The sequence below is a fragment of the Cuculus canorus genome, chromosome 2 (assembly GCF_017976375.1).
Source record: "Cuculus canorus isolate bCucCan1 chromosome 2, bCucCan1.pri, whole genome shotgun sequence".
Classification (NCBI taxonomy): domain Eukaryota; kingdom Metazoa; phylum Chordata; class Aves; order Cuculiformes; family Cuculidae; genus Cuculus; species Cuculus canorus.
In genome coordinates, this window is record NC_071402.1 from 136,959,984 (window position 1) to 136,985,020 (window position 25,037).

At 39.5% G+C, this 25,037-nt stretch overlaps 2 protein-coding genes across 10 annotated transcripts in view; both read right to left on the reverse strand.

Moving 5' to 3' along the window:
- Positions 1–5,899: 5,899 nt before the first annotated feature.
- On the reverse strand, positions 5,900–11,895 carry CLDN12 (claudin 12). Of its 2 annotated transcripts, none has more exons than XM_054060662.1 (3): positions 11,815–11,895; positions 9,550–9,617; positions 5,900–6,907 (listed from the first exon to the last, which is right to left on the reverse strand). In XM_054060662.1, the coding sequence occupies exon 3, from the start codon at positions 6,883–6,885 to the stop codon at positions 6,148–6,150; it is 738 nt and encodes a 245-aa protein (XP_053916637.1). In that variant the 5' UTR covers positions 6,886–6,907; positions 9,550–9,617; positions 11,815–11,895; the 3' UTR covers positions 5,900–6,147. The 2 variants fall into 2 exon arrangements, with proteins under 2 accessions (XP_053916637.1, XP_053916639.1); XM_054060664.1 differs by lacking the exon at positions 11,815–11,895 and adding an exon at positions 10,735–11,599.
- Positions 11,896–12,549: 654 nt separating this feature from the next.
- The window catches only part of LOC104057710 (GTP-binding protein 10), a 59,531-nt gene continuing 47,043 nt past the window's right edge, over positions 12,550–25,037 (reverse strand). For 2 of the 8 annotated variants that reach the window (XM_054060658.1, XM_054060655.1), the window contains 9 exons: positions 23,810–24,003; positions 23,632–23,723; positions 22,498–22,642; positions 19,802–19,875; positions 18,803–18,855; positions 16,616–16,723; positions 16,037–16,114; positions 14,949–15,072; positions 12,552–14,204 (listed from right to left, as the gene is read on the reverse strand). In XM_054060658.1, the coding sequence (XP_053916633.1) occupies positions 13,984–14,204; positions 14,949–15,072; positions 16,037–16,114; positions 16,616–16,723; positions 18,803–18,855; positions 19,802–19,875; positions 22,498–22,642; positions 23,632–23,723; positions 23,810–24,003 (1,089 nt within the window). In that variant the 3' untranslated portion in view covers positions 12,552–13,983. Of the gene's footprint in view, positions 14,205–14,948; positions 15,073–16,036; positions 16,115–16,615; positions 16,724–18,802; positions 18,856–19,801; positions 19,876–22,497; positions 22,643–23,631; positions 23,724–23,809; positions 24,004–24,877; positions 25,011–25,037 lie in introns of those variants that run through there. The other 6 variants (XM_054060657.1, XM_054060656.1, XM_054060661.1 and 3 more) reach the window with 5 other exon arrangements.

Genomic DNA, 25,037 nt, shown 5'->3' on the forward strand with positions numbered 1-25,037 from the left:
AAAATATATATATATATTTTCTTTTTTTTTGACGACTGGGCTTGTATTCTGAAGGCCTTTTCTGGGAGATGTATAATTGCATCAAGCAGAATAGGCAGACACAAAAGGCAGCCAAATTTGTGCAGGCTGAATTATCTGCATCTGTACTGTAAAAAAAAAATGCCCTTCCACTAAGCCTATTTGGTGAGAACGGCGTTCCTTGTCAGCTGCTCCCTGAGGTGATACCTTTGCCAGGAAATTCAACCTGTCTACAGAACACTTCAGCACAGCAGCAGAAAAAAGTTGAGCATTTTACTCTTCCTGACTTGATTCAAGAGTCAAAACAGTGCCGTAAGAGTAATCCATGATGCTAAGTCTTCAGAGAAAACACTAAACCATTCTAATCTTGTCTATAAAGCTCATGCAAATGATAATATTTTGCACCGTTCACCTGTTAAAAAATTAGTTCTTTTCCTTACTTATATCATTATCACTTGAGATTTCTTATGACATACATAGTTTAAAGCAGTGTCATCTTAGAATTCAATAAAAAATCACCCTTTTTTTTGTTTCATTACTTTTCTTTTCCTTACCATACCTTCTTATTGTATGTGAGTGAGAATGACATGAAAGAAAAGGGAACAACCTTTTGAAACATCATTTTTTGCCTTGCTAATAAATGTTCAATTCTTTTCTCAAAATGCAGCATATTTTAACCTCTACATTTAGTAAATACAACCAGTCTTAAAAAAAAATCAGAATAATCACAGTCTTTCATATGTAAAATGCTCATTAAATAAAAAACTAAAGGTTTCATGATAAATCAACCTAAGGTTGCCATCTTGCCTTTCTATTTCAACTCACATACTCCTGCTGCCTCTGTTGTGTTGGGAATAGAGCTCCTGACCAGGAGGCAGTCCAGACTAGCCACGTTTGGAGGCTGAAACTACAATCAGCAGAAGAGAAGATAACAGCAAAAGGAGCAAGAAGATGAGATTTCATCCTCTGGTAGCAGATTATATTCACATCTCCTTAAGTCCATCAAGAAGCCTTTAAAACAGTAGGTCAAAAAGCATCTGCAGTAAGTTAAGATACACCCAGAACCTGTTTTAGCAAACAATTTACATAAATACTAGCTGTTAGGTCAAAAATAAACTCCAATATGAATTTGTAATGATCTAATCTATTTTTCATTAATATGTTTTGGCTTGGATATTGTGATATCAATGGTTACAGACCCTCTGACTGGTAGAAGGGCTGTAATACGGGGTAGTGAGACTACAAAGAGACAGGAGAGAACCACAATTTGGTGCTAAAATGCCACTCTAGGCAGTGGTGGCTAAGGAGAAGCTTCTCGAATGCCATGTAGCTAGGAAACGGTGCTCAGCACCTGTGGTTCCCAAGGACACATACTGCTTGGGCAGTACTCCTACACTATGTTTTCAGAGTTTGCTCATCATATTCTGGAATTCTTCGGTGCTGAGTGAAGCTTATTCAAATACTTAGAGCTTTAATTTCATATTTTCCTCTTTGTTAGAACAGAAACTAGGACAACAACACAGCCCTTGCAGTCCAGTTTTCTAGACTCTCACCTCCAAGCAACCTTAACTACTCAGACCCTCCAGCTCACCACAATTTCTGCTGCACTGTGCTGAGCATTTACATCTCCTTGAGGCACTTACACCCAGAAGATAAAGCCCCCAGCCCTAGCAGCCTAAATGCCTGACTGAGCAATCTGTTTGGAACACAGACAAAAAGCAGTTTTGAAATCTGAACCCACCCTCTTACATTTTGATGAGTTCTCTCTGTGTCCAGTTGATGCGGCAGCAGAACAAAAAATGTACAACAAAGCTTAGGCTGCATCTAAGGTGTGCCACCTGCCAGCTCAGTAGATACTGGAGGGGATAAGTAACATTACGCACCTGCTGAATCACTCAATTCCTGTGAAATAAAATGGGGAAAACTGCCAAGAGATTTGTCTTCAATAAGCACAAATACATAAAGTATTCTTTTTAGGATTTTAAATATAAAAAATATGAAGCACTTCGATGCTTTGGGGGAAACTGATCTCTCTGCATCACATTATTTATGCCAACACTGAACTAGTCCCCAGGTTTATATGAGTTCTTAGAGACAGTAAGCCTGTCTGAAAGTGACAGAAAAGGAGGAAATGAACCCATAGAAGCAGAGAACATAAGATCACCCCCCCCACGCGAGTTGTAACACTGGCAATATCTGCTTTATACTATACATACTCTATGACAATTGTTCCCATACAAACATTACCTCCCCAGACAGATTAAAGAAAACAACTTACTAGAATGCCGTTTCAAAATACCAGAAATCTACAGAGGAATTACCAGCAAGTCTCATTATACTCTGCATAAATAATCCAGACTGTTTAGTGAACTTGCACTACAACATCAGCAATTCTAACACTCGAAGTGTTTGTATTTTGCTTCATAACAACGGGGAAAGTCTTGGTATTGAATGTGGGGCAAGTACTGCATTCTTTTCCACATCATCCTGATACTCTGACTTTGCTGTGGGGCTGAACAAGATCCTGACCCCCAGCCCGCATCCTGAGGAATACAGGCAGAGAAAGGGAATCATCTAGGTTAAAGGAAACCACTCCTCTCCTTTTAAAGGAAAAAGGAATCCTAGTGCTTCTTAGGACTAACTTACAATATAAATAAAGGGAAATTATAAATAACAATCAAACTTTCAGAAGGTGGTAGAAGCGTTGGATTGTTGTTTTGTTTTGTTTAAAGCAGGAATCATAAAATCATGGAGTTAAACTGCAACATACACAACATTTTAAGCTCGTTAAGGCATCTAAAACAGTCTGGCAAGTCTGGTGATCAATATCAAAACAGGCTATGTCTTTCATATTCTAGCAATTATGGTCTTCTACAAAATTAATCAAAATGAATTGCATCTGTACAAGAATGTTTTATTAAAAATACGTATCTTCTGTTCCACATAAAAAGAACCAACACTGTAATTAAACACAACTTAGGAAGTTGGACAGGAATTGCTTGAAGAAATACAGATTCCTGTAATCTCAGAGCACCAAACCTTTGACTGCATGAGCCACAAATTAAAATCTTCCTGTGTTCAAGACCCCAAGGCCTGTCCTGGCCAATGAGAAGTGCCGAGGAAGGAGCAGCTGGTCAGAGGCACAGGTGCTATCTGCTCCACAGCAGCTGTTCCCTGGCAGACACATGCAGGATACATGTGTTCTTCCCCACAAATCCAGATTCCTATCGCTCCCCACCTGCCTTGCCGCTGGGCATCGTGGCAGCCTCAGCGAGAGAAATGCTGGAGTGGCACTCGGCTCAAGTGTCACAGGTTGGCCAGATCTTTCTGTAAAGGAAAAATACAGCACAACATTTCCAGTTAATTTCACTTAGGGCCCAACAGAAACTCACGTTAACAACACTTGGAGGAAATCCAGCTGTGCTTTAGTGAAACATGATGCCAACAGACTTTTTGATAAAGATGACCTTAACCAAAACCCGCGCTGGAATCCACAAACTTTTGGATGCCCACATTTCATAACTCAGACCCATCTCAGACTTTTGAAAAGACAGTTTCCAAAGCAGCAAGTTATCAGCTTAGGCAGCAGCAAACACGGATTAAAAGTTTAGTGCATAAAAATCAAAGTCAAATAAAAACAATTGTCACAGACATTTGCCATTTAAAGTATACTCAAGAAAACATTCGCATTTACTGTCCATAAAAAACACCAGTTTGCCAGGCTGCCTTTCTTGCTCTGGAGATGCTGAAGATTCAGCTCCTTGTGAAGTCACCCAGAGGTGCATCCATCATCCGTCCAAAATGATCCAAACACTTTATAAATTCAAGCTCAAAAAGCATACCAGATGCTGACTGTAAACTAACATTTACTGGCCAATTCATAACTTAAGCAAGGCACAAAGAAGAAAAGACAGTGGAATGATGGGGAAGTAAGCTGATGGGAAATCACAAACCAGTGGTCCCTTTCCTTTGACCTGACAAAGCATCTAAGGATATGGGCAGCTGAAATAGCAACAGTATCTGAGGTTGGACAAGCAGAGTAACTGTAATGCACAGTTCACTTTTGAAGAAGAAAAGACTTAGATGTAGCCATACATGTTCTAATCCCATACAAGCCATAATCTGATTAAAACAAAAATAGAAACTTCATCTAAGACCATACCTCATAAACTGGGTATTAAATTCATGTAACCTCAGCAGCCAATCTCCTTAAGTATTCTCTATCACCTACAGTGTTAATTCCTCAGACTGCAGTTTAATCAAATGCTCTGCATGAGTGGTCTGTCACTTTACTGACCATGCTGGAAATTTATGATAAGAGATCAACTTCCTCCCTCAGTTCACTGAAGTCCGAGGCTTACTAGCAAAGACAAAACAATTTCTCTTAATACATTGTTATTGCACAATTTGCAGCAGAACAAGATTTGTGCAGTACATCATTTGTTCCTATTTGTAATGCGCAGAAAAGGAAATTAACTGACTTTCAGTGCTTTGGATAAGTTTGCAGACCTGGAATTAAAGAATTCAATTTGATTTTTTAGCAAAACAAATTTGTTCTGGGATTAATTAAATACCAATATTCACTAAGCTCCAGAATACCACCACTCAAAATAATTTTTCTTACTGAAATGACATCTTAAACACAAGATCTCAATTTGACAAAATCTGAACAAATCAAGTATGTGCCTTAATTATAACACTCTTCAATGCACTGTCATAAAAGTTATGAGTAATTTCAAAGCCCATATTGAAAAGCTTTCATCCTCAGGGCTGAGCTGCTCTGCATTTTAGAAGGAAAAATAACAATTTAAAGACAACCCAGGATGAGAATTTATAATCCTTCCTCATCCTTGTAGAGGTACAAGATGAAGCTCATGAGTTATTCAAAACCTCATCTTACAGAAAATAGGAGTAGGAAATTTTCTCAAGTTGTGAAGTGGCAGCACAAGAAATAATTGGATTTTAAAATAGCTCAGTCTGAAAGGTGTTGAAGAACAATGCTGAAAAAGTTAAGTTTTAATCAGTAATTAAATAAGCTACATCATGAGAAGTCCAACATCAATAAATAGCAACTCTGAAAAATACTCAAGCTCATTGTTGCTTGTATATACATTTAAAAAACACCCTAACAAGCTAGATTTAAAAATCCCTCCCTAGGGTTACAATCTCCCTTCTAGAGAGATGTTATTATAGTTTGCGTACACTGTCCCAAATAAATCTTTCATAGCCTTTAGAATTCTTCAGTTTTCCTAATCCATTTTGCAGTGAGTAATGTTTCTCTGCAGAATGAAATAATACTTTAAAGCCTACTTGAAAATCCATCTTTAAGATGGCCTTCAAATAAAATATTCAAGCTAAACAGAATTTTAAAATACAAGTGGTTTCTGTTTTAATCACAAAATAGATCTAGTGAATTTGCTTATTAAAAATCAGACTAGAAAAAAAATTCACAAAAAAGTTTCTAGCCTCCAGTAATTCACAAAATGCCATTACATTACATGAACCCATTATTAGTTAAATCAGTTTTGTTTCTTCTGATAACTACTTTGAAAACAAATGGTAATTTGACACTAGTCCTATTGCAGAAGTTCATAAGTAGCTTTCTGTGTAAGCAGAGGAAAACAAAGAACAGTGCTACAGAACTGAATTAGTCTGCCAAATACCCTTTCCAGACATCATATCTTGAAGTATGTATCTAGAAGAACAAGAAACTCAGTGAACACCCTGTACCCAGTTCCACTACCTGCATTTGGATAATGCATGGGTACAAGGGCCCACTTATGTGGCTCTTAAAATGGGATCAAAATCCTTAGAGCAGCTTATTAAATAGTGAAGAGGACCGAACCTGCTCTGATTTCAGTAAGCAGAAAGATAAACTGATAGCATATTGTCCCAGCATTAGCAGCAGTTTTGTCTGTAGTGAGCTCGGAATTCAAAAAAATGGTTGGTCAGAGAGTAACACATGAGAACAGCAAGGGACTTGCTAAACTTGGGTCGCTATTGCTTTGCGTCTTGGGAAACTTGACTTTACAAATGATTATGCTCAGTGCAAGGCAGCAGAGAGAACTGAGGCTGTAATTTGCACGGTTTGAATGAGCAAAAGAAGTTGGCTTCCAAGACGCTATCTTCTTAAGATGCATGTGTCACAACAGGGATGTCAATTTCTATGGCAGAGAGGCGAGAGCGTGCAGAGTAGGGCTGGGAGGCATAGCTATGCATGCTAGGGGCATGGGAATAGAGGGGCTGCCAGAAAGGCGAAGGGAGGCTTTTACACGCACAGTACCACAGAAACAGCAGAACAGAAGTGAAAAACAGACCGCCAGCACTGGCAATGGCAATAAATACAGAGATGTCAAAGCTAAAGATAGGCTCATATTTTCTGTTCAGATAGTTGTTATAAAAAATGACCCAGACTGATGGAGTGAGACAAATGGCACATGCAAGCAGGAACAAGAGGCCAGCCACGAGATGGCAGCCTGCACTGTTTACAAGGCATTTGGCCAGTTTAACATTTGGCACGGTAGATACAAACGCTGTGTTACACATGCCAATCAAGCAGAGAAACAGAGCCGAGACAGCAGTTAACATGCTCAGTGGAAGGGTAAACTGAAGAACACGCAAATCCAGTTGATCAACAGCAGTGTACCACTGTGGGTCATAGATCACACAGTCTCTGCTCCCATCAAAGCGAGCGCACTTAATCCAGAGTCCGCTGTAAACTGTCACATTTCTCTCATTCTTGTTGAATGTGTACAGTCTCATTTGCCTCCAGTTTGGAAGCAGAACTGCTGCAAGGAGTCCAGCTACTGAGGCTGTTCCACTGAGGAAGGCCAGTACTGTTGCTGCATGAACATCCCGGCAGCCCATGCTTGCCCACAGAAGTTGTTTCCTGCAATTAAAAAGAAAAATAAAAAAGAATAAAAATCAGTAGGTGCAAGATTATGGACACTGGACTGAAAATAGCTGACTTGTGCCATGTTAACAATCTTGTGTGGCAGCTGGTAGGCAGTAACTCTCTGGCACCTTCTTTGCCTTACACGGTTATGTGGTGGTAACACTACCAGGTGCACACTTTAATGAAACCTCAGGTTATTGCACAGACCGTTGCAATTGCTCAGCTGACAGCTACATTCATTGTGCTCAGGAGCAAGAAAGAACACTTCAGCGTGCAGTTCTACATAGCCTTTCACCTTGTGTCACTGCATGGGCTTTTACAGTATGGGTGGAGAAGGTGAACCACTAAGTAAGTGTGATTTAAGTTCACCTCTCCTCTCTTTATCCCAGATGTAATACCAGAGCGCACGTTCAGTCCTACCATAGCACTGCATGACTAAAACGGAACTACTTAAAACTATCATCACTAGACTGGCAAAGGAATGCACAGGTAGGCAGTTATAACCATTCCATATAGGCCAAATTCCGGACAAGAGCTCCAAGCTAGTAGAGAAGGCTCTGTTACGTACTTTACTATTATTTTTCCAAAAGCAACTAACAGTTCTTCCAGACTACTTCAGCCTTTCAAAACCAACTGTCCAAGCACATCAACAATTCTAGAAAGCAGATGGCTTTTCAGCTATCACATTTTCCTCTTCAGACAAAGTGTTAAAGAATACTGCCTCCTTTTCAATATAACCACTGTCTTCATACCTAGCGAGCCTCTTGTCTGCAGAGATCCTGGGAAACTTCATGGCCTTTAAAAAAACATATTTAAAACATAAAATCCCCAGACTCATTAATTTGAGTAATCCCATCTCCGGGTGCTGGGAATACTTCAAAGAGGCCTAATACGTAATAGGCAGTGAGCACCCACCCCAGAGTGTACCTGAAGCAGGATGCTAAAAATTATAGTTCCTAAAAATGAGCAGAAACTTTGAAAATTCTGAGAGCCGCTAAGTAATAAACTCCAATTGAAATTTCTTCCAAATCATTATACTGCATCGTGCCGATCTGTCTGACGTGACAAGACAATTCTTTAGGTACCAGAAGATTTATTCTAACGCATCTAAAAATAACCTAATATCTGTACCTCAAAAAGATTACAAACATGGTTGCAACCAAAAAGGAAATCATATCTGATCCCTTATTGTCCTTCTACACCTATAAATATAAAACTTTTCAGACAAGGAATTTCCATGCATACTAAAAGCAGACTACAAGTATCATCAAGCTATAAAGCCAGCATTTATTGATTTATAGACAAATAAACAAAGCCCAGTTTGCTTTCTAAGAAAGCATTAAGCATTGATTTACTATTTCTGCCATCTAACCCTGAATGATGGCAATGGCACATGGGTAACATTTAACACCTATCACGCTCTTTTAAAGAGGTACTGCTGGAAATAAATAACGTCAACCACATTTCTGATAAAAAAGCACCTTACTCATCAAAAAGATGGCATTACATATTTGCTAGAAATAGCTGAGCATAGGCCAGCTACTGTTCTCGTGGCAGAAACCTTTTCAGATAGTGGGTCATTAACAGGATACCTCCCAGGTAGGGAAACCCAAAACTTATTTCTATTATAACTGATTTAATATCATGCTTAACCTCGGCTTCAGTAAGGCCAACGCAAACAACTTGCAAGGAAATGGAACTATAACAAATGAGCCTGAGAGGTAAATTTAATATAGCATAAATTTTTGTTCTCCTCAAGCTTGACAGTTTTGCCCATTTGCCTTTGACTTGACAAAACCTCCGTGTGTGCATGGCATACTCTGAGACAGAGCTCTACCAGAAGCAGCTGGAATAAGCACAAGACTGTCCTTCTTCACAAATTCACTGTTTCTGCAGATTCATTCGCAATAGCAGACAACAAAAATCCAAGCAGAGTTAATGAAGCATGGGCAAGAATTGATGCGAGGTCCACCCACAGTCCCTAATACAACAGGATGGAAGGAAAAAAAAATGGTTATTTTCTATTTTCTTTCCTTCTATGTTATCAAAGTATAGTTATGGCAAGGACTACACAGCCAGGTCTTAGGAAAGCATGTGGATATTTTTACTTTTCTACTTAGCTCTGCTGTTCCAGCTACACGGACAGAAGACTTCAGTCTCTGGGTCATCATGTAGTTGCCATGTGCATTAGGCCACCCTGCATACCTTGTTTTTGCTGGCTATTCCTGGTAGCTGCACCAAGGGTGGTTTTCTGTTGGATTTGTGTTGTTGTTATTGGTTTTGGGGGGGTTGTTTGGTTTGAGGTTGTTTGGGTTTTTTTTGTTGTTTATGGGTATTTGGGTTTTGGAAGTTATTTTGTTTTTTGCTTTTTTTAAAGAAAACATGAAAGAGTCCTCAGTGCTTTTCTTGGTGCAGGAAGGGAAAGACACAAAACAGCTCATTTTACCATCAGGGAATGTCAAGGAAAAGTGACTTTATAGGTAAGTAATCCATGATGCCCACATCAGGAGAAACTTGTTCCATCTAGCAAATACTGCCAGCTTTACAGTTGAAATTATCGTTTCAGTTACAAATCCATGATTAAGAGAGTAACAAAACAGATACTGTCTTAATAACAATGCATCCAGTGTACTCACCAGCAGTGTATTCAAATCAAAAGAAACCAGAGCAATGTTTAGAAGCAGGAAAAAAGGTGTTACTGGATCTACAAAAAAGAACAAGAGAGTCAAGATCACTTTTTTCATGCAGTTCCAGCAACAGTGTTTACATTATAATTCAGAACTAAGGAATTTCCAATCTGTTTACATTAGGCCAACTATTACCGTTCTACAATTTCCTCTTATTTAAATACAAAACTCAAACTATTTCTCTTCTTCCCCCAGAATTTTTCGCCAAAGTATGCTTTCTTTCTACTCAATCATCTCTGTCTTCATGCAACAGATAAGAAGGGTGCAAAAAAGTCCCTCTCTTATGGGTGTTGGAAGACCTGGAAGTGTCTGAACCCTAAATTTTATATTTCTAGCAAATAAAGTCATATAAAAATATTATTTCAGATGTTAGGTTGCAGGCTGCACTCAAACAGCAGGGAGGAAGGAACGCAATAATATTTTTAATGTCAAAGAACAAAACACAGACTCTAAACTGTGTGTATGGTTCTCTATTCCTTCCTGGCTTCAACACAAAGGTTTGAAGGAAAAGGCCGAAAGGCAGGAAGTACTGGTGATGCCTTTTCAATAGGTGTCCAGCTTTTTCCAGAGGAAGACAAAGGATCCTCTTGTGGATTCTCTTTACACCCACATCTGAGATCCACACCACAGAGTCCCAAGAGTAAGTCATAATAGGAAAACTGCTTTTCTACTGGACAGTATCAGAGCTAGAAGCCTGTCACTAGGTGACCATAAGAGCTACAAAGAATTTATTTGATATTGTTCTGTCAAACCATCTAAGCAAGACAGAGACCTTACAGCACATAATCACACAACCCAAATTTTTCACTAAATGAAAATGTGACATTCCAAGCCTAGAACTCTGCAACATGAATGCTATTGCATACAAAACACAGAAATGCAGACAGAATCAAATAAAGCATCCCTCTGGATTTCCACTGCCAGGTTAATCAACGGAGACTGCTATGAGTAAATGCAACAATTTGCTGCAGAGGTCAGCATCAACATGTTCAACTGCATTTGGAGAAGTAGCAGCTCTTTTTTTTTTAACATAAATAACATTACCAGAACCCTTTCCAGGTTCACACCCTAAAATTCCAGCCAGTAGTCAGTAATAACCATAATTAAAGAGAAAATTTGTACTGGCAAACAAACCTGTCAGAAAGAGAGAGAAGCCTTGCCCAAGAGTCACTCCATTAAATGATGAAAACCTGTGGCCACCAGCTGTTGCAATAAACAGATACGGAGCAGGTATGAAATATCTGACAATACCCAACTCAGTGAGACCTCCATTTCTGCAGACATGGAGTTTCTTTTCTCTTCCTCTGGCTGTTCAGTCCATCTGATTTTATTGTCACTGGTGGCACAATAACGAAGGACATCAGCCCCTTCTGAACTAGCTCTCCAAGGGAAGTGGGCATGCTTTGGCCAGCATAGGTGAAACTCTTCTCTTTCCTTAGATTCTAAACTCAAGCTTCTGACACCCCAAGCACTTCACAGTTGTAACACTCAAGACTCCTTTATATGTGCTCTACAGAGATTACCAGTCCTTATACAACTTCAGGAGTAGGTTTTGGCTACGGGTCCTATTCTAAAGATCTGCTGTAACAAGAAGTGCTGGTTGAAAACTGGTAAATCATTAACTGCCCACCAGTTAAAGAAGTGAAGGAAATTAAAAAGAAAGTCATAATTCAGTGATGAGCAAAGCCAACTTTGGCCTTGAGAATACCCTAGTCTGGGAACCACTGCGGTTCTGGCAAGTCCTGCGGGAGGGAGGTCACAGGAAACTCAAGCGATAGACAAACGCGGTCTGAGCCCACCCACAACATTATTATCAGTTCATGAGCTTTGGAGAACGGCCACTAGAGAGAGGAGAGGAACCTCCGTCCTGTTCCAATGCAGCTGGAGGAAACCGACCCAGCATCGGTGCCAGCAGCCGGTTATTTTCTTCTAGAAATCAATCACACTGCCTCAAGTTCTCCAAGACTCTTAATAAAAATAAAAGGCGTAAAGGATTAACACTCCTTGAACCAGGAGGTTCAAGACCAACTCGCCCGCACCAACCGCCTGAGGAAGCAAAGGGGACCCCCTCCCCGAGGGCCCCGCGGCCGCCGAGCGCGACCAGCACCCGCCGAGGCCACCCGGGCCGCACTGCCGAGCGGGCCTGGCAGGGGGGGAGCCCCCAGCCGCCCGGCAGGCCCCACGCTGCTCCCTCTCCGCCGCGCACCCGCTCACCTTCCGCTTAAGGCCCAGCGAAGAGGCAACATCGCCGCAGCCTCTCGGCAGCCGCGCGGGGGGTTGTGGGTTTGTAGTCCAGCGCCGCCGCAGTGCCGCCAGCAGTACCCCGCCCTGAACTACAACTCCCAGCGTGCCCCGCGGCGGGCACCTACCGCCCCGCCCGATATGGCACCGCGGACGCACCTCGCAGGTTCGGAAGAAGGAGCGCGGCTCGAACGCTCCGCGGTTTAGACGCGCGTTCTGAAGCACGTCAATAAATAACGCTAAGGGCAACCGGCGCCCTTACCGAGTCTTTATAATGCCACGATTTGTGAACGAGGGACCGCTGCTTCCAGCCCAGCCCAGCCCGGCGCCGGCCCAGGGGCGCCCCGAGCCTCGCGGGCCTCGAGCTGCGCCACGGAAGGCTCAGGCTGGACATTAGGAAACAATTTTTAATGGAAGCGGCCATCAGGCCCTGGCAGAGGCTACCCAGGGAGGCGGTGGAGTCACCATCCCTGGAGGTATTTGAAATTCGGGTAGACGAGGTGCTTGAGAACGTGGTTTAGTGGCAGATAGACATGGTTGGACTCGGTAATCTCGGAGGTCTTTTCCAACCTGGGGATTCTATGACTCTGTGCCCCGGCACCGGGAGAGCTGGGCAAACGGGGCAGGGAAGGGCCCGGAGCACCCCACAGTGCAATAAAACCAGGAATTTGGTCTTCCCGAAGTAGCCGTTCACCAGGAGAATGGATGGGGAACAGTCTGGGAGTGATTGCCTTGGCATTTTTATTTTTTTTACTACCCTCCTAACCCGCAGATCACCTTCCATTTCCTCAGTGGATCCTCCACTGTCCTGGTGAGGGAGCAACTCTGGGTGCTCAGCTGCTGCCCATGAAATGCAGCGCTAGTCTTGCAGGCTACAGCTCCTCAGACTGGCTCAGCATTACATGTACTCATCATCCATTCATCCCTAAACCTCATACGACCCCTCACAGCCAGCTGAAATAAAGCCAACCTGCCTCTCGTTCAACACCCCCCATTTATGTGTACAAGTAAGACTAGCATTCAAGAAGTATGACACAAAAAAACTTATTTTCACCTATGAAATATCAGGCATCAAAAATTGTTGACAGCTCCTAATTGGCTTTGTTGAAAACATGTTAGTCCCAAACACAATAAAATCAGAATCAGAGCCAATACTAACAGTAAAACAATTGGATCAAGAGAAATCATACCTTTCTTCTCAGAGACTGCTTTAACAAAAAGTAGGAAAGTAGGGTTTGCCAAGTATACTTATGAAACAAAATAAGATCACATTGTGAAGCCTTTGACGTATTCAGTCCTATTTTGCTTTGCAATCAATTTAACGGCTTTGAAGTAGAAAATGCTCTGTATAGTAACGGACTCAATTTTTTTTAAAAGGAGTAAGATGTGTGTGTTCCTGGTTGTAACGCAAAACCTGGAACACTAACCGTTCCCAAAAAAGTATTAACTCTGTTGAAAAGCAGTCATCATTTTCTTTACCAAAGCAGTAACATATACACAAAATTACATAAAAGGAGAGATTCCTAAATGGAGTCTGGGAATTTGGAATCAGGATTTATAGAATTGAAGAGGACTACAGTAGGCAGCAGCAAGTGTGGGAAAAATCCAGTACACATTAACCTTGATTTTTTTTTGTGCAATTCATGTGTTTTCCTTTAGTTCTTCAAAAATAACACTACCACTCCCCCATTCTGATGCCTGTCAAAATAGCAGAACTAGTTCACCTTAGAAGCACTAGACCCCAGAAAATTGCTACACCTGAAATTTCCCCGGGGAACTTCTAATGTCCATAGCAAAAGATGTAGAGTGATGGAGCTTGCTCCATCAGCTAAACCTCTGCAAGTTATATTCCTTCTATTCATCCCACCTGGCAAGAAAATACCCCAGAGATCATCAGTTGTTAGGCAGTGCTTTAAGTTGCACATGCTCTGGTCTTCACTCTGTTGAGTTAGTAGCCAAGGTAAATCAGAAAAACCTTTTCCTCTCCCCACTGTGCTCTACCCAAGTGCCAACAGAAATTGTGACAATGGAGGGAAGCAGAGAACAGGGCAGTGGTGGTAAAATTAAATGGAAGGTCTGCATAAGCAATAGGTTCATGTACATACTAAAAATATTAAAATGTGTTTTATCCAGCCAAGAATGCTAGCTTCTGTTCATTTGTTCTTCTCCTGAAGTTTGTAAAAGTAGTAGTTTCTTTTTCCGATATTCTTCATTCTCCTGCTCTGCTTCCTCGTCTATGGATTTTCTTATACATGCTTTTAGTTCCTCAATTCCTTCTCCACTATATGTAGATATAGGAATTATATCTTTGAATTCAAGCGTATTTGCAGGAATCATTTCTTCCTGTAGTAAGTGGAAGAAGTCTGAAAAATCATATTGAAAGAGTTAAATACAACCACCAAATAGGCCATAAAATCCAATTAAATTTAGAAAATAAATTACAGTAATAAGCACGAATGCAATTAATATAGAAGTATTATTTGTTTAAATAATCTTGAAAAAAATAGCCAAAGTTTCAGAAGACAAGCACTAACGTAGCAGTTATTCCATACTTACACCCTCATGAGAAGATTCTATACTCTTCCTTGAAGATGAGTACAAAGAAACCGCAAGTTGTAGAACACAAGAGATGAATAGTTTTAAGCCTTCCTGGTTCTTAATCACTCCAGGAAACAGGAAGCAATTCACCCCAATGTAATAGCAAAACTGAAGCAAACCCCTACATAGGCCTGTCCAGAATTTTCCTGTGTTTTGGCCAAAGTCACATGACAAATGGTTTATACATCAGTGCCTGTAAGAGGACCCTCAGCGGAGAGCGATGTTGTCAGAAATATCTAGACTAGAAATTTACTCTCTCGTATCATAGTTGGGAATGATCTTCTAGGATATCTCTATTTTATTAAAACACCTCCCCAACTTTGAAGCTAGCACCACTAAGGCACACAAACAGATCTCTAAATGCAAGAAGTGGTTTTAAAACATATGTTCAACTAATACACTTTATAGCTGACTTCACTTCCATTTCAAACAACTCTTTGCCAATGCAGTTACCCCAATGAAACCTTATTACTACTGTTCTTGAAGGTAATTGTTGAAAGTTAATTTACCTTGAGGATTCTTTAGTTGTTTCATAAATTCATTCAAGTTATCCTTTGCACAGGGCAAATCCATTTTATTAATGGCAAGAAGTGCAGGCTTTGTTAGAAGTTCCTCTTTGTACAACTCCAGTTCCTTAAAAGACAAGTAGATTTGCCTTAATAAGTTTTGTAGTTTAAGAAGCACTACTTAAATTTTACATCTTCTTTCTCATTTGTTTAATTGCCTAAATAGTCTTTCATGCCTAGGCAGCTGCAAGATCTACTCAGGTGCTCAAGGTTGATATGTTAAAGCAGTCTCACAGAAGAAAATAATGTTCTGTGATTCAGTGATTTTTTTCTTGCTCAAACACAGGTATTTCAGGTAAACAGGCAAGATGATTCTGAAACAGCCTCCTGTAAAAAGAATGGCAGTTCTGGTTTTGTTTTTCTGATATCCACAAACACAAAATCAATTTCAGGAAAAGTTCAGATCTATGAAGTATATAAGAAAATTCCTTGGAGAGTTTCCTGATTCTTTAGCATTCTAATGGACTGTGGCTGATATCAGAAATAAAATCACAACCACGAATAAGCTAAAAATAAACCGCAATAGCTGAAATTCAGATTCAATACCTTAAGTCACATAGCTAGACAGAGTACATCTGCTGAACTTGAAATTATGTAAAATGTATTATTTTAATCAGAAGCAATGATGAGAGCTGGAAACACTGAATGTCTGCATAGTGGGGGCCTGATGCCTCATCTCCATTAGGCTGTGCAGCAAGGGCATCAAACAAGGATTTAACTACACCCATGTATTTCTACTTCCTAAAATCTTAACAGACTGGGGAACTGGAAATGATGTCTTTTCACCTTTACTTGATTGTAAGAAATATCCCATATGCTGCACAGATTAATGATGGAACAGTTGTGCTCAGCATAAAATAAAGCATTTTCACCCAGAGAGATAAAACTAAAGATTTCATGATTTCTGAGAATCCTAAGCTTGTTAACTGGCCAGAAGACACACTAACATTTGAAAGTTCTTGATCAAAATGGAACTTCTTTCTTGGCTCAACATATAAATACAACTGCCAATTTGGAAGAGAAGAACTTACCTTTGTTAGGAGCAACACAGTTTCAAAGGCTGTTCTGAACTGAGTCTTAATAGACAGCTGAAACCCAGAAATATCAACCTGAAAAAGTTACAAAAAACCAAGCTTTGTGGTGTGTTGCAGTATCAAGGTACTTTCCAACTACTTTGGAGTAAAATGTTCCCTTACACACTCTCATCCTCGGGCAAATAGCAGAGGGCAACTTACGCCAAAGTAACACAACAGACACTGGAAGCACAAACTGGTTGGTTCTGATACAGTGTTTTTCAAAAGTCTCATTTTTAAACCCCTATTTTAAGGGGATCTTACAGAAAAAAAAATAAAGAAAAAAATCACCCCATGCTTTAATCATGCTTGGAACACTTTACTGCTCTGAATTAATTGGCCCATTTTAATGATAAATTCTATCTAGGGATTTAATTTATCATCAGTTTTTTGATTGTTCCATTCTGAAAACACTGTTACAACTGGTTTTAATTATTACAAATTATTTCCTAAATTCCAACTACACTGCAGTTAAGACACATTTTATTTACTGCACTGCCTTTGATTTCAATAAGCTGTAAATCTTATTTAACTTACAACTAATAGAAGCTGCTTGGTTCTTTCTACGTGTTTGAGAAATTTGTGGCCCATCCCTTTGTTTGCATGTGCACCTTCGATCAGTCCTGGGAGATCAGCTACTGAAATCTAGGAAGACAAATTTCAAACAAAAGATTCCAACAAGCAAAAATGGTGATTTTAAACTACCAATACCTATTGTCATTTTATACACAAAAGAACCTAGACAAAGGAATGTTAGGAATATTTATTTTGAAAGACTCCTTTCACAGCTATGTGTGTTCCTTGGAACTGTGCAGGGGAGCAGTTCTCCAGCAGTATGCATTGGCTGTTTCAAAACATTTAGAATCTAGAATTAGAAGCAGATTTAAACAAAATCCTATTACTACATAGACACTGTGCTTTTCTGTGTTCCCCTATTTATTTATAGCTGTCTGCAAAGTAGAAAACAGAGGATAATAATATCTTGGCAGACATCTTGCAAAATTTACCCATTACCTGAGAATAAAACAGACTCTGAAAGGCAAGAAGATTAGGCAATCACAGTTGTATAGAATTGAAACTGCCACCAGAAAACAAAGTAATGTCTGTTCCCTGAGGCTACAGAGGATCATTACTCCAAATGCAAACCCACTTATGTCTACAAAGTTCCAATATAGCACCCAACACTGTAGAATAAAACCATGAACTGCAGAAACATCCAACAATAAAGGTAATTTGCTATAATGTGAAATAGACAGCAGAAAAGCAAGCCAGGAGTACAAGTAGTTCTCCTGCTGGAGAAAGACACACCAGTAGGAGCAAGAGGTTCTGATTCATAGCAGGTAGGCAGTTTTTTTCAAAAGGCTACAAACAATCCTGTTATTTGCAGCACAGCTTTCCAGGAAAAGTTATCCTAAATTAGCAGATAAAATGAATATACAAAACATTTCTCTTAGATGTGTGCATCTCTACAGGGAACGTGACAAACTAGACTTACTTCCTTTAACACAGAGCTTTGTTAAATGAAGGTTTCAAGCATCCACTCCTGAATGCCCCTAACATTACTGCCTCTGAAAGTGAAAAAAGGAATTTTCTGTCTTACATCAGAGAGGTATGCTTTTCTAGTTAGCTCATCTGAAACCCTTCTATGCATTTGCCTTTTATCTTGGAAGTGATAAGTCCAGTACTGCATGTATCATACACTTTAAAAACAAAATAAAAGCACATCAAAGAAGATTGTTGCTTGAGGAACCAAAATGTTTGCTGTAACTTTACACAAACTTGGGGTCCAAAATCTAGTAGCAAGAGTCTCATTTAGCCCTGGTTTCCCCCACAGAGGATACTGCAGAAAGGATTCCTGGCACCACACAATTATCTTACAACCTTATCTGAAGAAGCTGGGTGGAACTGTGTTTAAAAAAACTAAGGTGGTAGGGCAGTAGCTCCCCCCGTCCTCCAAATCTACAGCCTACCACAAAACAAACTGGACCCAGGTACTTCACTTCTCAAGTACTGGCTGCTCAGGAAATCACCACCACTTCGTACTATTTTAGTTTTTTATTAAAAAACCAAAACAAACCACAAAAGCCAAACCACAAAAGGGAGGTAGAGCAGTGAACTTAGAAAGCCAGAACACTAAGTTATAGTAACTACGTTATATTCACAGAATTCCCTGTCCTTCACTATTGCAAATCTGCAGTGACTGGAAAAATTTGTCACTGTTTAAAATTCATTCTGAAAATGACTCATTCATTCCAGAGCTCTCTGTGTAGCCAACTTGCAGAAAAAAATGCCTCTTCTAAATAAAAATAACAGGTTAGACTCAGAAACAATTAATTTTTGAAATCCTAAACTTAACAGGAGTATACCAGGACACAGCAATCTCAATTCCATACACAAGCTCATGACTCTAAGATTATAAAGCAAGATTAGAACCATAGGAAGGAGACAAGGGAAAATGAGAAGCCATTTATTAAAGTGACTAGAAATCAGCTGTCATATTACTGCACTGGCTGTAAATCTCTCTTCTTATTACTTCATAAAAACAGCACTTTCTCCACAGTTATCTTTAAAGTCCACATAATTGCATTTTGTATGTATACGTTTTAGACACACGTATTAAAAAAATGCACAAGTTTCCTTTTACTTTCTGAAATTATGTTAAGCAACATAACTAATCATTATATACAACTTCAACGAACAACCAGAATGAACTTGCATACCAACCTGCTTATAATCTGCATACATGATCTTTCCTAGTTCAGGCTGTATTGTTGTAACTATGAAAAAAGGAGGAAAGGAAGAAAACAGAACTGGTTTTTAACATTTAAAAAAATGTTAATGTTACAAAATATTTAAATATTGTAGGACTTTCTCAGCTCATATTTAAATAAAACAAATATTCAGTTGCAGGAAAAAAATAAGGCAAATGGGGTGATAAGAATTATTGGTAAAAAAAATAAAGAAAAAGCAAAACAAGACCACTAAAAAAACCCAGTGGTTCACCAAATCTTGGCACTGCTTGCAGTTCTCTTCCCATCATACCAAAAAAGGGATAGAAGACCTAGACAAGTCTCAGACACAAAAATTGCTACCTAGACTATTGAATAGCTTCCAAACAGGGAAAAATAATGAAAGGCAAAGTCAGACAGGACTCTTCAAATTAAGGAAAAATATAATAAGGCTGTAGAGAGTTAGGAGTGGTGGCATAGAAATTACCAGTACTTGTACTCTTGCTGTTTTATTAAACAACTAACCCTAATTTACTGATACCAAAATAATAAAAACTGTCAATTTTTCAGTGGACATATTCAAGACCAAAATCTTAGTCTGTTGCAAGAACAGGTAGTAGCTGTTTCCAAAGCACACAGGATGTTTATGCAAAGGAACCTGATGGTGCCTATTTGGTAAATGGAGGATATTAAACACTACACAGTCCCAGAGGCAATAAAATGGGCTGAAACTAAAATAAACATTAAATAGACTCTGAATCAGGTTGAAGCACTATGAAGAGGTACACATGAAAAACTCAGGTGGTTAAAGGAACTGGACACTGAAACAGCAAGTCTTTATTTGAAATATTATAATTAAGTATCTGTGTAATGTATTTAATAGGCAACATGGTTATTCCCTACCCTTTATAATAAACTTGCAAACCAAGTCAGAGGAAAGAATTCTTGCTCTCACAAATTATTACTGCTCTAAAAAAGAAGAGTATGAACTTACATGCATAACTCGCAATCTCAGGTTTGGCATGAGAAATTTTGCTTAACAAGGATGATTTTCCTGCATTTGGAAACCTAGAAGGAAAGTCAGGATTTATACATTGAATAAACACATATGTGATTCCTGTATATTTTATTCCCAAATACACTATATTGCCTTAGTCAGACTCAATGATACTAATTATTTTTGCGCCCATTTACTCAACTCTTAAAAAAACCCTCAAACAACAAAACCCCGATCATTATGATTTTTTTTTAATCAAATCTGTATAATTTTTCTAAATCCAACAATGCAATTCTCAAGGATGCAGGAAGGAGAGATACATAAATATATGTGTAATAGACTTAAGAGAAATCTTTCAAAATCACTCGGATGGAAATACAGCATAAGCAACCATGCCTATCTGAATTCGGTCTTCACATCCTATAGCTGTTTTGTAAACTACATTTACATTCCAAACACCTGTCAGCCAAATGCATTGTATCAGTTGGATTTAGCTTCTTTTCGTATACAAATAATGACTGATGAAACATTCTACAATTTAAGTACCAATGATGTCCATGCCACAGTTTAGCCAAAGGAGCAAAGCATATGTAATTTCTGTAAGTACATCTATAGGGGCTGAGGGCGGAAGAGACAGAGAGCCATTGCGTACAGACACACACACAGTCTGGGTATGTTTTTAAGGCAACAAAGTTGTATGAAAGATCCTGAAACTAGGACTAACCTGCTTTGACACCAAGTAAACCAAAAAGTTTTCCAGTGAAGCCCTAGGAGCTGGTCTGAGCAGACCTGATTGTTTTAACGTTTTCCGTTTGCAAGAGACAGCTACACCTGCATACCACAACAAAAACGTTCCTTAAGGGACACAACAGCTTTTACAAAAGCTTCTTCACAGAATACATCTACCCACTGAAACAGAAATCTAAAACTGAAATAAAGGTAAATTAAAATTGAAATTATATCACATTTTAAAGATTAAACTGAGCTGTAAAAGACAAAATAGCCTTTGCCCATGTCACAGTTGAAACTAGGGCTGACATCAGAGGACAGACTATAGTCCTTATTCATAGCATCTGGGAGACCACAAGGACTTGAGTTCCAGTCAAACTCACAGTTATTCAGCACAATGTATCAGTGCAACAGGGATCAAAGAAAATTGTCTACAGGCAACTGAACATGGGTCAAAAGCTACAAAGGCATGTATCACACAGAAAACCATATACCCTTCACTTGAATATATACAGAATCACAACCCGTTAACAGGGACAACTAACAAGAACATGAACGAAACAAGACTAGTATTACATTAAGGGGATTTATAAAGGGGCTGCATACACAGCTTTCCTAAAAAGAGACATAATGCATCTTGTTTTAACAAGAAAATGATTCAGGGAATTTTTAATGCACTCTGATGTTGGAAGGTGTCTTAAAGGCTTTGCAGAAGGTTACTCTGGCCAGCTCCTCAAGCGAGTATTTTGTTTCCACTGAGGTACAATAAGCTTTTTGAAGTCTGAGCCATTACCTACACAACACATCACAACCTGTACCCAAACTTCACGGGCCTTTCTCAAATCTATATTTTTTACCTGATCTAATAGCAAACCACTTGCAAACCTACTGAACTGAAAATAGCAAACACAAAGAGATCAAAGACAAACACAAACTTTCAGAGGCTGATGCACACTCTCAACAAAAAAATAAGCTCTTCTAATTGATAATGAATCTTTCCATCCATTTTAAAGGGAAATTGTCAACTAAAATATAATCCAAAATGCAAGATAAAAGAAGCACTGGTGTCATAAAACTCCTTTCACACACCCTAAAACAAGAAAAAAATTGTCATGTAATTACTGAAGACCATTTTATAATTATATTAGATTTATCTAAAGTTATAATAAAACTATTTCTAATAAGCAAAAGAAAATAGAAATGTATGTAGAAAACCACACTGCCTTCAAGTTTCCATTCTTTAATGGTATATACCAATATATCTCTTTCCACCTCAATCTCCTCAGTACACTTTATGTTTCCTATGTTTTTCATTAGTAAGGACCAGAGGGTGGGGTGGCAGAGGTAGTAGATGCTGAGCAGACCAACGCTTTTACAGTTGCAGTTTGGTGAAAGCTTTCTCCAAACAAAAATATATTTATCTGCATTATATATATCTGTTATAAAGCAGAAACACTGAAATGCAAACCCTACTGTTCCAGTTTGTAATTACTTCTTTCAATACTCCCAAGCTGTTTATTTGGGATAGTAGGCCATGTAGTTTGAAACTCTCTTAGTAGTAGTAGTTTGAAACTGCTACTGAAAGGACCCACATGTGCCAGTACCATAAAGTTGAAGATGCAATATGGACAGTGTTCTTGGCTCTGTTTTATACCTCCTACTTACTTCATAAATGTTAGCTAGTAGTATTTTGATAATCACTGCAATTGCTAAATTCAATTATATTAGTAATGGCATATTACCCTGGTACATGAAGGCCTTCACACATAAAAGCAGAATCAATACTTACCAAATTCTAGAATTAATTTTAGTAGGTTTACACTCTATCAGATTTTTGCAAACTGCAAGTAATTTAACTGGCATTGCAAATGTACAGAGACCCTTATCCTCCAAACTCTCAAATTTATTTAAAATCCCATTTGACATTTGTTTTCTAATAGCGGTTCTTGAACTGCAGTACTTACCCAACTAAGCCAACATCGGCTATAAGTTTCAAATCAAGACGAACAATTCGCCTCTGACCTTTGCAAGGCACGAAGTTTGTGGCCAAAGAGCCTCCATGACCTCCGCGAGCTGCTAGGAATCTCTCTCCTGCTGCATTAAGCTCTCCTGAAAATAAATTCACTCATGAAAAAGCACAATCTGCTGCAGTAGTTCAGTTCATAGAATCACAGAGAGATTTGGGTTGGAAGGGACGTTAAAAATCACTTAGTTCCAAGCCATGGGCAGGGACATTTTCCACTAAATCAGGCTGAGGTTGCTCAAAGTCCCATCCAACCTGGCCTTGAACATCTCCAAGAATGCGGCACCAACCTGCTCCAAAGCTTCAACAGCATCAAGATGAAGAATTTCTTCATTATATCTAATCTAAATCTACCCTCTTCCACTCTAAAGCCATTACCACTAGTACTTTCACTACAAGTCCTTGTAAAAATTCCCTCTCCAGATTTCTTGTAGGCCCCCTTTAGGTACTGGAAGGCTACTAAAAGGTCTCCCTGGATCCTCCTGTTCTTGACGCTGTTGTGATTTTCTACTTACTTAGACACTGACACGCCTACATCATAAACAGTTCTTGCTATACCTCCGATTCAGTTGAACAGACTAATTTGTGAATTTAGTTTGAACTCTGAACAGCATGAGAACAAAAACTTTGAGAAACTGCAAAGGAATCATTGAGAGCTATTCCAAGAGCACTGAACAGAAAGAGATCTTCCTGGTTACTAGTAAGGTAAGAACCACTCTCTAAAAAAAAGAAAGAGTAGAAGAGTGAAAAACAGGTAAGTATTTTGGGTAAATCGAAATGTTGACACTCAGCAAGGATCTTTATCTTTTAAGTAATACTGTAATTTGACAAAGTTATAGACACATTTACTTGAGTTTACGGACACATAATTTATGTCCATTAATGATTCTGTGGAAGATTATTTCAATAATTACTGCAGCATAATTTTTGTCAACTCTGTGTCTTAACAAAGGAAAACACACGTTTTGGGAGATGATTAACTTTAAAACACCCCAATGTCTGGAAGCGTGCTAGATGCTATCAATGAATACGAAAGTATCTATTAGCTCTATCAAGACAAAGCAAAAGTTCTTACCAATCTGCTTCCCATCATCACACAACACTGAAATTCCCAGAGGCACGTGAACTTCACAATCTTTTCCTTTTTCACCTTTTAGTGCTCTAACACTGAGAGAAAGTAAACCAGGCTTAGTAACTTAAGCTGACATTTTGCTTTTTGGAAAAGATAATAATTTCATCCAACAGACTCTTACCTGCTGTTGGCTCCTGCTCCAGCTACAAATCGCTTCTGAGGATACCTGTCTCTAATGTTCTTTAGAGTAGTTTTTTCTCGGGCGATGAACCAGACATCACCACCTCTTCCTCCTTCCCCACCTAGGCGCGGATAACCCATTCCACCAGTCCCTCCTCTCACGTAGACCCGTAAGTCGTCTATGAAGTTGCCATACTAAGAAAGCAACAGATTCCGATCAGTATTATGTTCTGTTTATGTTTCATTTTGCAGAAATGTGGGTAAAACCGCTTGGATAGAACACTTGTCTGAGGGCAATAATGAAAGTTCAAGGAAACAGACCTGTAACCCTCCAAAATGGGTTTTAACATAAGAAATTATTGAGAAAGTTCAGAAAATGGACGTGTAATGCTCCGAAGTGGGTTTTAGTAAGACAATTTGTTGAGAAGGTTCAGAAAACAGATGTGTAATGCTCCAAAGTGGGTTTTAGTAAGAGAAATTATACAGAAGGTTCAGAAAACGTACATGTAACCCTCCAAAAAGGGTTTTAATAAGACAATTTATTGAGAAGGTTCAGCAAACAGATGCATAACCCTCCAAAAAGGGTTTTATAAGACAAATTATAGAGAAAGCTCAGAAAACGGATGTGCAACCCTCCAAAACGGGCTTTAATAAGAGATATTACTGAGAAGGTTCATCAACCAGATGTGTAACCCTCCAAAATGGGTTTTAATATGAGGAATTGTCTAGGAGGTTCAGCAAACAGACGCATAACTCTCCAAAGTGGGTTTCAGTAAGAGAAACTATAGAGAAGATTCAGAAAAGGGACGTGTAACCCTCCAAAACGCGTTTTAATACGACAAATTATTCAGAAAACGTACGTGTAACCCTCCAAAATAGCTTTTAATATGAGAAATTATAGAGAAGCTTCAGAAAAGGGACGTGTAACCCTCCAAAGCGGGTTTTAATACGAGAAGGTAATAAGGAGGTTCAGCAACCAGCCGCGTAACCCTCAGCAGAGGTTTCGTTAAGAGCACACCGGACACGGCTCAGCACTCAGAGCCAAGACCCCCCACCCCGCCGCACCCACCTTCCTCAGCGCTGCCGCACCGCGCCGCACCATGGCCGCAGCGGGGGGGGGGCGGGGCCTGCGGAGGGAGCCGAACGCCCGGCCCGGAGCCAGTGACGGCAACGAAGAACGGCCCGCGCATGCGCAGCCGCCCCAGCGCCTGGAGGGGGCGCGCGAGGGA

Coding starts and splice junctions, on each gene's coding strand:
- CLDN12 (XM_054060662.1), bottom strand. CDS start 6,885: ATGGGCTGCCGGGATGTTCATGCAGCAACAGTACTGGCCTTCCTCAGT.